The sequence below is a fragment of the Aquila chrysaetos genome, chromosome 15 (assembly GCF_900496995.4).
Source record: "Aquila chrysaetos chrysaetos chromosome 15, bAquChr1.4, whole genome shotgun sequence".
NCBI classification, from domain to species: domain Eukaryota; kingdom Metazoa; phylum Chordata; class Aves; order Accipitriformes; family Accipitridae; genus Aquila; species Aquila chrysaetos.
Window position 1 is genome coordinate 28,748,549 of NC_044018.1, and position 11,958 is coordinate 28,760,506.

The following is an 11,958-nucleotide window of genomic DNA, read 5'->3' on the forward strand; positions in this document are numbered from 1 at the left end:
GCTCAGGGATGGGGACGACCCAGGCGTTATGGTCCTGGCATCTCCCAAGGGTCATCTGGGATGCTATGTGCGGGGCAGCCAGATGGGCTGTGACTGGCAGTGCGGGGACCACCTTGCCAGAGCCCAATTCGGTGTCTGTGGGGAGGAACTGGTGGTCAGAGCCCAACATCTATGTCCTGGAGCTCCCCAGACATCCCCCCCAAGCTGTCTTGGGGAGCCACGTCTCGCTGAGGAGCTCCTAGCTCAGGGGAGGTGTTGGGGGTCCCCCGGCCAGGCAGAGCTCTGGGTTGCGGGGTACAGCCTGGGGCAGGAGGGGACCCACAGCCTGAGACCCTTCCCTGGGCAGGAGCAGGAACGGGAGGACCCGCTGGGCACCGCCCCTCCAGGGGTCCAGAGCCGAGTTGGCTCCTGGGGCTCCCTGCCACCCCACTTAGATCCCGGGGACCCCCGGGCAGCCGAGCCCCCCGGGCCAAGCAGGAGGGAGGTGCCACGGCTGTTCCATTCCTCCTGTGCCAAGGTGGCAGGTTTGGGTGACCTTTCCCCATCCTGCCGCGTACCCGGCGGGATGAAAGGTCACCGTGTTCCTCGAACGTCGCCTGCTCCGGCTGGACCTCGGTGTGCTGGCGGGGGCAGGAGGGACACCACGGCCGGCCTTGGCGCCTGGCTCAAGGCTGTTCCTGCTGCTCTGCCGGGTGCCAGTGCCAGAAGGGCGAGGGCTGCGGGTCAGGGAGTGCAGGGGTGTCCCACGGGGTCAAACCTCCAGCTCTGCCAGCACAGGCCGACCCAGAGCTGCCGGGTGGGCTCTCCCCGTGGTCTCAGACCCCCTGGGTTCCTCTGGCCTGGGTGCTGTGGCAGCTTGCGGGCACCCGTGGGTGAGCCCTGGGTGCAGCCCCCGTGCACAGGCAGGGCCAAGTACGTGTGTGGGGTGTAACCAGGGCCAGGAGTGGAAAAATAAATAGGGTGAGGCTGATGGGCCCTGGGGCCAGCGGCATCACCCAGGGGTGGGAGCGGCTGCCCTCCGGGCCTGCCTGCGCTGCCCGTGCACTTCTGCCTGCAGATCTGCGCCCTGCTCTTCGTCAGCCTCTACATCCTCTGCCACTTCATCATAACCCACTTCAAGAAGCACACAGACTTCACGGCAGGTAGGAGGGCGGGAGGTGCCGGAGCCGGGCAGCCGTTGGCAGCCACATTCAGCCTCCCCAGAGCTTGTTCCTCCATCGCTTTCAGCCTCCTCCGGGAGCCCTGGTCCCACCGCAACCTGGGTTGCTGTGGCATCGGTGGCTGGGGGGGCACCTCCTCAGCTGCCACTGCAAGGGAGCAGAGCCCAAATCCCCTGGGAATGTTGGGGGCAGGGACAGGTTTGGGAGTGGACAGGGGAGCAGGCAGGGAGCAATGCTCCGGGCAGCCCTGCCTCCCCCAGCACCATTAGCTTGGGTTTTTTCCCCCCCACAGTGCATGATGACGAGGATGCTGCTGTCAACAGGATTGCGTAAGTTCCTGCCCATCCTGCTCCCTGCCTGCGGGATGCTCGGCTGCTTCCTCTCCCTGCCCGGCCGGGACGCCGGGTCCCCCCAGCCCGTTGGGGTCGGTGACCCTGGGGGCTGTGACCGGGTTGTGACACCCGTGGGGGCCCAGACCCAGTGCCGGAGCCGATGCTCAGCTCTCCCGCAGGCTGGGACTGTGCACCTTCACCCTGGCTGTGGCGCTGGGCGCCGTCCTCCTGCTGCCCTTCTCCATCATCAGCAACGAGGTGCTGCTCTCCTTCCCCCAGAACTACTACATCCAGTGGCTGAACGGGTCCCTCGTCCACGGTGGGTGCGGGGGGTGGCCCCGAGGTGTCCTGAGGGCTGTGGGTCAGGGTTGCCCCCCGGGAGCTCACCCCACACCGTCCCCCCCTCCAGGCCTCTGGAACTTGGTCTTCCTCTTCTCCAATCTGTCCCTCGTCTTCCTCATGCCTTTTGCCTACTTCTTCACCGAGTCGGAGGGCTTTGCAGGATCCAAGAAGGTAGGTCACCCTGTGGGTGTCCCCTCCCCGGTCCCCCCCATCGCTGGCTCCTCTCTAACTCTGCTCCTGCAGGGCATCATGGCCAGGGTGTACGAGACATCGGTGGTGCTGCTGCTGCTGACGCTGCTGGTGCTGGGCATGGTCTGGGTGGCCTCCGCCATCGTCGGCAACAACGCGGCCAGCCGCCAGTCGCTCTATGGTGGGTGCTGTCGGGTTGCACTGGAGCTCTCCTGACTCCAGCCGGGTGGGATCAGACCCTGGTGCTGAAGGGGAGAAGGGATGCCCGGTGCCGCTGGTCTAACCCTGCTGTCTCCGCAGACCTCTGGGAATACTACCTGCCCTACCTCTACTCCTGCATCTCGCTCTTCGGCGTGCTGCTTCTGCTGTGTGAGTTGTGGGACGTTCCCCAGAGGTGCCCCAGCCCTGGTGGCCCATCCTGTGCTGGGTGCGGGGCCCCCGGGGTGCCCAGCTGGGAGCAGGGACTGCTCACTGCAAATGGTGTCAGGGTCCAGAGGGGTTGCAGTGCAGGGCTGAGCACCCATCCCCTAACCAGGACCCTTGTAGGGGTATGGGGAGGGCTAGGATACTGGGGCACCCCCTGCTCAGCCTTTCCTCCCGCTGCAGTGTGCACCCCCTTCGGCCTCTCCACCATGTTCACCGTCACAGGGAAGCTGCTGGTGAAACCTCGGGTAAGGTGTCCCCCCCCCGGGTCCCACTGCCCCAGCCTGGGGGCTTGCGGTCCCCGGGGCTGCCTGGTCTGCCATCCCGGGCACGGGGTGCCATTCACGGCTGCTCACGGGCTCCTCACCCATCCCCAGCTCCTAGAAGACCTGGATGAGCAGTTGAGCTGCACGAGGCTCGAGGAAGCCGCCGTGTCCCGCAGGATCTCCTCCGGTGGGTGCCCGGCACGGCTGCTGGCCAGGAGTGGGGGGGGGTTCAGGGCAGACTGGGGTCCCCTCTGCCCCACCACATGGGAGTCCTCAACCCCCACAAGCCCCTCGGTGTCTTTTCCCTGGCAGGCAAAGCTTCTTGCTGGCTGAACTTGAACGTGGAGCTGCTGCGGGAGCAGTTCTTCGCCATCCGGAGCAAGAGGCGGAAGCTGGGTAAGGAGCCTGCGGGGGGGCGGGGGGGGGGGGGGGGGGCAAGCCCAGGACGCCTGGGTTCTCTCCAGCTTGGCACTGGGAACACTGGTTCCCTGGGAGCCTGTGCCCCATGGAGGGAGGGTGGGTGTGATATGGGGTGGGGGCTGTAACACCCCTGTCCCTCAGGGCCCCCCTCCATCTCCTGCCCTGAGGTGGGGGCTTGTGCTCCCCTCTCACCCGGGCGCATTGTCCCCCCCCCCGCAGAGCTGCGGCACCGAGCGTCGCCCTGGCAGAGGAACCTGGGCTACCCCCTGGCCATGCTGGGCCTCCTGGCGCTGACGGTGAGTGTCCCTCCCATGGGAGCTGGGGCTCGTCCCTGTCCCCCTCCCCAACCACCCTGACTCCCTCCCTGCTCCTCCCAGGGCATCTCCGTGCTCATCGTCTGCTTCCACGTCCTGGAGCTGCTGCTGGACGATGCCGCGATGCCACGGGGCATCCAGGTACCTTGGTGGGGGAACAGGGGACAGCGAGGAGCCGTGTCCCATGCTGGCCTAGGGACCGTTCCCCCACAACGTGCCCCCTCCTCTTCTGGCAGGATGCGTCCCTGGGCCAGGTCTCCTTCTCCATCTTCGGTTCCTTTGGAGCTGCCCTGCAGGTCGTCCTCATCTTGTATCCTTCAGGCGGGCACTCGTGTCCCCAGCGCTGTCCCCAGGGCCATCCCACCCCGTTGTCCTCCTTAACACCCCTCGCAGCTACCTGATGGTCTCCTCTGTTGTGGGCTTCTACAGCTCCCCCCTCTTCACCCGGCTGCTCCCCGAGCGGCAGGACACCCCCCTCACCAAGGTGAGAGTGCTGGGCTGGGGCTGGGGGGTTCCCGGCCCCCCCTCGGGGGTGTAGGACCCCCGATCCCCACAGTGCATGGTTGTGCGTGTCCCTGTGCGCTGTGCGGTGTCCCCACGCGAGGGCAACATGTGTCGTGTCCCCCCCCACCTCCCCCTGCCACCGGTGCAGCCCTGGGTGCAGGCAGGGTCCCGGTGGGTGTCTGGCACCGGGGAGCCCCTTCCCCAGCTTGGGGGGGGCGGGTCCCAGGCCCTGTGGCAGCACTGCCACCCCCCCCCTTGACAAACGCTCCTTCCTCCCCCCCCCCAGATCATCGGGAACTGCGTCTCCTTGCTGGTGCTCAGTTCAGCCCTGCCCGTCTTCTCCAGGACACTGGGTGAGCCCCTGGGGGAGGCCAGGGTGACCCCAGAACTGGGGTGTCCCCAGGACTGAGGTGCCCTGACCAGCCCCCCCCCCCCCAGGGATCACCCGTTTCGACCTCCTGGGGGACTTTGGCCGTTTCAACTGGCTGGGGAACTTCTACATCGTCTTCCTCTACAACATGGGGTTCGCGGGGCTCACCACCCTGTGCCTGGTGAAGAGGGTCTCCTGGGCCGTCCAGGCCGAGCTCATCTGCGCCTTTGGTGAGGACAGGGACGCGGGGACGGGCGCTGGGGTGTCCCATATCCCGCCCCCCCCCCCCCCAGCTCTCACACTCTCCCTCTGCCCAGGTCTGCACAAGCTGCCGCTACCCGTGACGCGCTCCCGGCCCCTCGGCAAGCCCTGCTAGGGCTTGGGGATGGGGATGTGTGTGTCCCCCCTCACTGTGGTGCCCCCCAGGATGGCCGTCAGCCACAGAGCCAGCCCTGATGGTGGCTGGTGCTTCAGGGATGTCGGAGCCCCCCAGGGAGAGCCAAGACCTGGGGGGGACGGTCTGCCCCCCTGCCTCTATCTCAGCCTGTTGTGCTACTGAGCCTTGTCCTTGAGCCACGTCCCCGTTACAGCCCCCCCCAGGGGCGCGGGGTCCCCGGGGGGCTGTGCTGGCTGCAGCCCCCCTGCCCCGTTTACATACCTCATGCAAGAGCAGCTGGGCCCCCCCACCCTGCCCCGGTGCTGCCCCAGCTGCTCCCTGGGGTGCAGTTGGGTTTTAAATGTCCCCCCACCACCCCAGGGACTGTCACAACACTACAGCGGGGGCCCCGTGCCCCCCTGCCCAGTCACTCCACACCTCGTCCCCATGTCATCCTGGGGCTGTTGGGGGGCACTGGTTGTCCCCTGCCCCAAGGCCTTTGGGGTCCCCAAGGGAGGAGCAGGGCTGGAAGGTCCTGGGGCACTGGGGACAAGCTGTGGCCCCCCCAAGCCCCCCCGGCAGGTTGGTGTGATGAGTCTGTCGGGTCTCTGTTACCACGGAACTTGTTTGGAGCAATAAACAGTCTCTTTTTTTATATAAAAATATCTGAACCAGGGAAGTTTTATTCCCCTGAGGGCAGGAGTGAATGGGGGGGGGGGGGGGGGGCTCCCTGCCCATGGGGGTCTCAGTCCTGCCCTCCCCTCCCTTCCCTTTCCCTGGGGGCCATAATTAACCCTCTTCCTGGCCAGGGCTAACGAGCTTCTTCCAGGAAGGGCCGAAGGTGAGGGCAGCTCCCTGTCCTGGGCCGAGGAACCCCGGGGGTGTCGCGATGGCACCCGGCTGTTTTGGGGTGCAGGCGGGGGGGGGGGCCTGAACTGCCCCCCCAGTGAGGGGCATGGAGGGGTGGGGGGGTTCCTGTCCCTGTGCTCCTGGGGAGGGGGGGATCGTGTGGCCGGAGCGGAAACTGCCCCGGGAACCGGCCCCCCACCCATCCTGCCCCGGCTGGGGCTGAGCCAGGCTGCCCCCCCCCCACACTCCATGGTAGGGGTGGGGGGGCCCGAACCCCCCCCCGACCCCCCCCTGGCCGGGGCCGAGCAGGAAGCGCAGGAAGCCTGGTTTATATTGCAGGAAATGAGGCCAGCGGTGCCCGCGATTTCCCCGCGACCTGCTCCCCTCCCAGTCACCCCGGGCTGGCACCGGGGCTGCGGGGGGGGCCGGTCCCCCACCCCACCCCGATCCGGTCCCAACTCTCCCCCCCCCCCCCGCTGCTGCCTTCTGCCCTCACCGGGACCCTCGGCACCCTTGGGTGCTTCGCAGGGAGCTCTGGGGGTGCTGGGGCGGGGACGGGGGGGCACGGTCCCAGCTCTGGGGGGAGTCCGGTCCCGGGGGTCCCCTGTTCCTGGGGGTGCCCCTGTCCCCGGGGGAGCCCGGTCCCAGCCCCGGGGGTGCCTCGATCCCTGGTGGAGCCCCCTCCCGGGGGTGCCACGGTCCCGGGGCCCCGGGGGTGGGGGGGCCGTCCGGGGCAGGGCAGTGCGGCGGGGCCCCGGCGGGGGCGGCCCCGGGGGATGTGGCCGCCGCTGCCGCCGCTCCCGGGGGCCGGGTCCGAGGCGGAGCCCGGTGGGGCTGCCCAGCGGCGGAGCCGAGCGGCCGCAGGTGGGGGGAGCCCGGCCGGGACGGCCGCGGGCAGCGCACGGTGCCGACCGGCACCCGGGGGAACCGGTACCGGGGGCAGGGCCGGGAACGGGTACCGGTACCGGGCGTCCGACCGAAGAGGGGGGGACCGGGGTAGTGCCAGGAAGCGGGTCCCGGGAGCGGGGCTGTGCCAGGGAACGGAGCAGGTGCCGGTATCGGCGGTGCAGCGTTAGGATAACGGGTGTCCCCGGTGCCAGGGGCAGCGGTAGGAGAAGAGGGGCCGGGAACGGGACCGGCGCCAGGAGAGGGGGGGTCCCCGGTCCCGAGAGGCGGTGACAGGAGACGGGAGAGGTCCCGGGACCAGAAGAGCAGCGTTAGGAGCGGGATAAGGGGGGTCCCGGTACCGGAGTGCAGTGCGGGAAGCGGGGAGAGGAGCCGGTACCGGAGCGCAGGGTTCAGACGGGAAGCGGGGGACGGGATCGGGGCGCGGGGACAGGTCCCGGGACAGCGCCAGGAGCGGGGTACCGGGTCCCGGTTCCGGGGCAGCGCCAGGAGCCCACTGTCCGGTGCCAGTCCCGGGGCAGTGCCCGGTGCGGGGTGCCGGTGCCCGGTGCCCGGCGCCGGGACACAGCGGTAGGAGCTTTCCCCGGAGGCTCGGGCTGGGTGGGGGAGTCCCCGGGACCGGGGTGCAGTGCCAGGCGAGGGGGCACCGGGCCCGTGGGCGCGGAGCCGGCGGCGGGGGTGGGGGCCGTCCCGGTGCCCGGGCGCCGCGCTCCGAGTGGGTGGCGGCACCGGCGGGGGGGGGCTGGTGTGTGTGGCGGGGGGGGGGTGTCAGTCGTCCCGGGCGGCCGCGGATCCCGCAGCGGCGACGGGGCCGTGGGTGTGAGAAGGAAACGGCGCCGACCCGCCCCTGGCACCGCGACCCTCTAAAAGCCCCGGGGCCGCCGCACCGGGACCATGCCCGCCCCGGCCGCCCGTGCCCCCGGCGACTGAACGGGGCCCACGGAGGCAGCGGGGCCCGGCGACCGGGATGCCCCGGTGGAACCCGCTCGCCCTCGGCCTGCTCGGCCTCGCCGCCTGCCTCCTGGCCGCACCGGTGCTGGGCTGCGGCCCGGGCCGGGGTCCGGTGGGGCGGCGACGATTGGGGCGGCGGCAGCTCTCGCCGTTGCTCTACAAGCAATTCGTGCCCAACGTGCCCGAGCAGACCCTGGGGGCGAGCGGGAAGGCGGAGGGCAAAGTCCTGCGGGGCTCGGAGCGCTTCAGGGACCTGGTGCCCAACTACAACCCCGACATCATCTTCAAGGACGAGGAGAACACGGGGGCGGACCGGCTCATGACCGAGGTGGGGGCTGCGCCCGACCCGGCCCGGTCTCGCTCCCGGGGGCGCGGGGACGTGGGGGAGGCGGGGGAGGCGGAGGGGGGCGGGCGGGAGCGCAGCGACCCTTCCCCGAGGGGCACCGACCCTTCCCCGGGGGGCACCGACCCTTCCCGGGGGGCACCGACCCTCCCCGGGGGGCACCGACCCACCCTCGGGGTGGCACCGACCCTTCCCCAGGGGGCACCGACCCACCCCCGGCACGGCACCGACCCTCCCCTGGGGGCACCGACCCTTCCCCGAGGGGCACCGACCCACCCCCGGGGAGGCACCGACCCGTCCCGGGGCACACGGACATTCCCGGAGCACACTGTGCCTCGCCCCGGTCCCCGGCCCCGGTCCCCGGCCCTTGACTGCGACGCGGCAGCACCGGAGCCCCGGGACTGGGTGGTGGCGTCACGTTGGGTATTAAGGACCCGCCGTCGGGGATTAACGGGCCGGGGGCGGCGCGGGGTCCGGCCGCCGTACCGGGGGTACGGGGTACCGGCGGCTCCGCTCCCCCAGCGCCCCCGCACCCCGGTCCCGGTGGCCGGTCAGCGGGGAGGGATCCGGGCCGGCGGGAGCCCGGGATGCACCGCTCCCCCGTCGGGATGCTCACGGTTGCCATGACGAGGGACGGTTCCGCTGTCGCCATGGCGACGGGGGATGCTGCGAATGGTCCAGGCGGCCCCGGCGGTTCCCGCGGACCGGGGCGGCGGGGGCGGGGCGGGCCCGGGGCCGGTTCGGGGCCACGGGCACGGAGCCGGCCCGGGGTGCGGGTGGCTGAAAGAGCCCTTTGTGGCCGTTCCGGCATTCCCGGGGCCTGAGGTCAGCGCCGGGCTGGAAAAGCGCCTATTGTCGCCGGGCCGGGCCGGGCCGGGCCGGGTGCATTCCTGCCCCCCCCGTCGCTGCCGCCACCCCCCCCCCCAACCCCCCCGGCCCGGCCGTTCCCGGGTCCGCTCCCCGCACTCCCGCCCCCGCTGCCCCACGCTGCCGGGAGCGGCTTTGTTGCGGGGGGGGGGAGAGGGAGGCACCGGGGTGCGGAGGTATGGTGTGACCTCACGGGCTGCGGGGATGGGGGGGACACACCCCGACCCCTGCACCCCACGTCGGTGATGATGATGATGGTGGGGAGAGGGACCCCGAAGCCACCCGGGACCCCCCACCATTGCTCTGGGCACTGGTGTCCTGCACCGCCCCCCCCGCTGCCCCCCCAGGCCCTGCTCCCCACCCTGCCTGGCCGGCGCTGAGCCCCCCCCCCCCCCCCCCCCCCCCCCGCCGCTCCAGGACTCGGGTCTGGTTCAGGGTCAGCTGCACCCCCAGCTCTGCCCCACAGCCCCCCCCGCCGGGTTAATCAGTCATGGCCGTGGCCGCGGGGAAGGTGACACCGTCCCGGTCCCCGTCCCGGTCCCCTGCCCGTTCTGCCCGGCTGCCTGCACCGAGAGGCGGCTCCACCATGGGACCCCGGGGCACGTTAACATTCAACCTTCGCCCACACGGCGGGGGGGGCAGCTCAGCCGTGCCCCTCTCTGCTCCCTGGGGGGGGACACACACCATCTGCCCCCACCAGCAGCCCCTTTGGGCTCCATCCAAGCCCTGCGCAGGCCCAGTGTCCATCTGTCCATCTGCGTGTAGGAATCCCCCGCTGGGAGGGGACCTGGTGCTGCAGTGGGGCCGGGGGTGACACCAGTGCTGGTGTGTCCCCCCCCACCTCAGCGCTGCAAGGAGCGGGTGAATTCGCTGGCCATCGCGGTGATGAACATGTGGCCGGGGGTGAAGCTGCGGGTGACGGAGGGCTGGGACGAGGACGGGCACCACCTCCCCGACTCGCTGCACTACGAGGGCCGGGCGCTGGACATCACCACCTCCGACCGCGACCGCCACAAGTACGGCATGCTGGCACGCCTGGCCGTGGAGGCCGGCTTCGACTGGGTCTACTACGAGTCCAAGGCGCACGTCCACGTCTCCGTCAAAGCAGGTACCACGCGGGGAGGGGGCTGCCGTTGGGGCGGGGTGCTGCCATCCCCATAAAGCATCTCAGCCTGTGGCCCCGCAGCTCCCTCTGTTCCCCCTTGGCATCCCGGATCCACGTGGGTTGCAGTCCTGCTCCAGCCGGTGTCCGGCTCCAACGGGTTCAGCCTATGTCTGGCCCCAGCCCAGCTCCCCCCCCGGCCTTTCCGGCCACCAGATTGGCAAAAAACATACTTCCCCCTCCAAATTTTGTCCAGCCGGAGCCACCCTCGCGGTTCAGCTCCCGGTACAGGGCACAGCAAGGATTGTTAAGCCGGTCCGGATGGCCGCAGCCCAGCCCGCGGCCCCCAGCCCCGTGGCCGCTCCGGCCGGCAGCCCCCATCCGGCCCAGAAGTGACAATCGACAGAAAGTGAAAGTGGCCGTAAATGTCACCGTCCAGGGCCCTGAACAAAGGGCGTCAGTGCGGGGCGGACAAAGGGGCCCTGCAGCGCCTGGCCTCCCCGGGAGCAGCATACAGGAACCAGGGGGGCTTCGGAAAATACCCGCTTTGTTCCGGGGGTAGTTTGGGGGTTCAGGGGGGATGCTCTGCAATGGGCCGTTTCCCCTCTGGAGGTAGTGGCTAATGGAGGTGGCCGGCGGGGACGGGGGACCCACAGCTTTCTCCATCCACCCAGATAACTCATTGGCCGTCCGCACCGGCGGCTGCTTCCCCGGCCACGCCACCGTGACGTTGCAGAGCGGCGAGCGCCGGGGCCTGGCCGACCTGCGCCAGGGCGACTGGGTGCTGGGCGCAGAGCCGGGTGGGCGCCTGGTGCCCACCGAGGTGCTGCTCTTCCTCGACCGCGACCTGGGCCAACGCACCTCCTTCGTGGCCATCGAGACGGCCAGCCCGGCGCGCCGGCTGCTTCTCACCCCGTCCCACCTAGTCTTCGCGGCCCGCGGGGCGGCCAACGGCACAGCCGCCTTCCTGCCGGTCTTTGCCCGCCGCGTGCGACCGGGCGACGCAGTACTGGCCCACGGGGCCGGCGGGCAGGGGTTGCGCCCCGCGCGGGTGCTGAGGGTCTCGCGGGAGGACGGCGTGGGGGTCTTCGCCCCCCTCACCTCCCACGGGACCTTGCTGGTCAATGGGGTGCTGGCATCCTGCTACGCCGTCCTGGAGAGCCATCGCTGGGCCCACCGCGCCTTCGCCCCCCTCCGCCTCTTCCACGGGCTCCTCTCGCTGCTGCCTGCCCGCACCGAGGCGGGCAACGGGACGGCGCCGGAGGTGGGCATGCACTGGTACTCCCGCCTGCTCTACCGGCTGGCCGGGGGTGTGCTGGGCCATGAAGCCCTGCAGGCGTAGGGGTCCCCGGCCCCCCCAGTCGCCACACTGCACATCATGCCGCACACTGGAAGCAGGGGGCTCTGGCCCTGGGCCCCCCCCCTTGGACCCAGGGACGAGGGACAGGGGCACCCCTGGCCCCGTGGGGAAGTTGGGGTGCCTCTCGGCTCAGCGCTGCCCAGGAGCGCGGGGTGGTAGGGACAGGGTCCCTGGGATGGGGCGTCACGGGGTGGCCCAGGGACCTGGGCTCAGCCCCTTCCCGTGTCCCAGAGCCCCCCCCGCAGCACTGCTGGGTGCCTGGCCGGGTCCCCACACCCCCGGACCCCTGCACGCTCCCCCTGTATTTATTGCTTTATTAACCGCTGCAGCTGGGGCCGGGGTTGCTCCCTGTCAAGCTGAGGCTGGGCACCACTGGACCCTACCCCAGCGCCAAATCCAGCCCGGGGGATGCCGAATCAGCCCAACATCAAGCACCTGGCAGCAGTTCCTGCCTGTTCCCCCAGCTCTGGGTTTGTCCCTCCATCACCCGCGGTGTCCCCGTCCCCGACCCCACGCAGCTCAGTGCCACAGGGTGGCTTGACGGGGTGTCTGCCGTGGGCACGGGCACACTGCGCCGGGCCCGGCTCTAACCGTGCTAACCGCTAACCTGTCCTGCTTGAGAGTTTTATTTTTCTATTTATAAATGGTAATATAAATGTCCCCCCCCGCCCGCCCACCCACCCTGGCAGCGGGGCCCAACCCCGCGGGGCAGGGGGCCAGCCTGCTTTTAACCACTTCTGTTTTAAAAAAAAAAAAAAAAGAAATACTACTATTTAATTGTTTGGGTAAATAAAGAGACTTTATGATCCCAGAGAAGCCGTGGCTAGGGGGGCTGGCAAGGCCGGGCATCCCGGGAGGGGGGGCTGGGGTATCCCCGGGGGTGC

General features: G+C 70.2%; 2 protein-coding genes across 2 annotated transcripts; both read left to right on the forward strand.

Annotated features, from left to right (window-relative positions):
* Nucleotides 1-970: 970 nt before the first annotated feature.
* On the forward strand, nucleotides 971-5,331 carry LMBR1L (limb development membrane protein 1 like; the record flags this gene model as incomplete). Its single annotated transcript, XM_030037108.1, has 16 exons — nucleotides 971-1,142; nucleotides 1,453-1,489; nucleotides 1,672-1,811; nucleotides 1,902-2,005; nucleotides 2,078-2,204; nucleotides 2,324-2,392; nucleotides 2,630-2,694; nucleotides 2,824-2,899; nucleotides 3,025-3,108; nucleotides 3,352-3,428; nucleotides 3,510-3,587; nucleotides 3,683-3,756; nucleotides 3,840-3,930; nucleotides 4,237-4,303; nucleotides 4,389-4,550; nucleotides 4,638-5,331. Coding segments are annotated over 16 exons (1,482 nt in total), but the record flags the coding sequence as incomplete, so codon positions are not given.
* Nucleotides 5,332-7,213: 1,882 nt separating this feature from the next.
* On the forward strand, nucleotides 7,214-11,870 carry DHH (desert hedgehog signaling molecule). The gene is made up of 3 exons (XM_030037836.1): nucleotides 7,214-7,730; nucleotides 9,459-9,720; nucleotides 10,389-11,870. Exons 1-3 carry the CDS (start codon nucleotides 7,419-7,421, stop codon nucleotides 11,054-11,056), a joined length of 1,242 nt encoding a protein of 413 aa, XP_029893696.1. The 5' UTR covers nucleotides 7,214-7,418; the 3' UTR covers nucleotides 11,057-11,870.
* The last annotated feature ends 88 nt before the right edge of the window (nucleotides 11,871-11,958 follow it).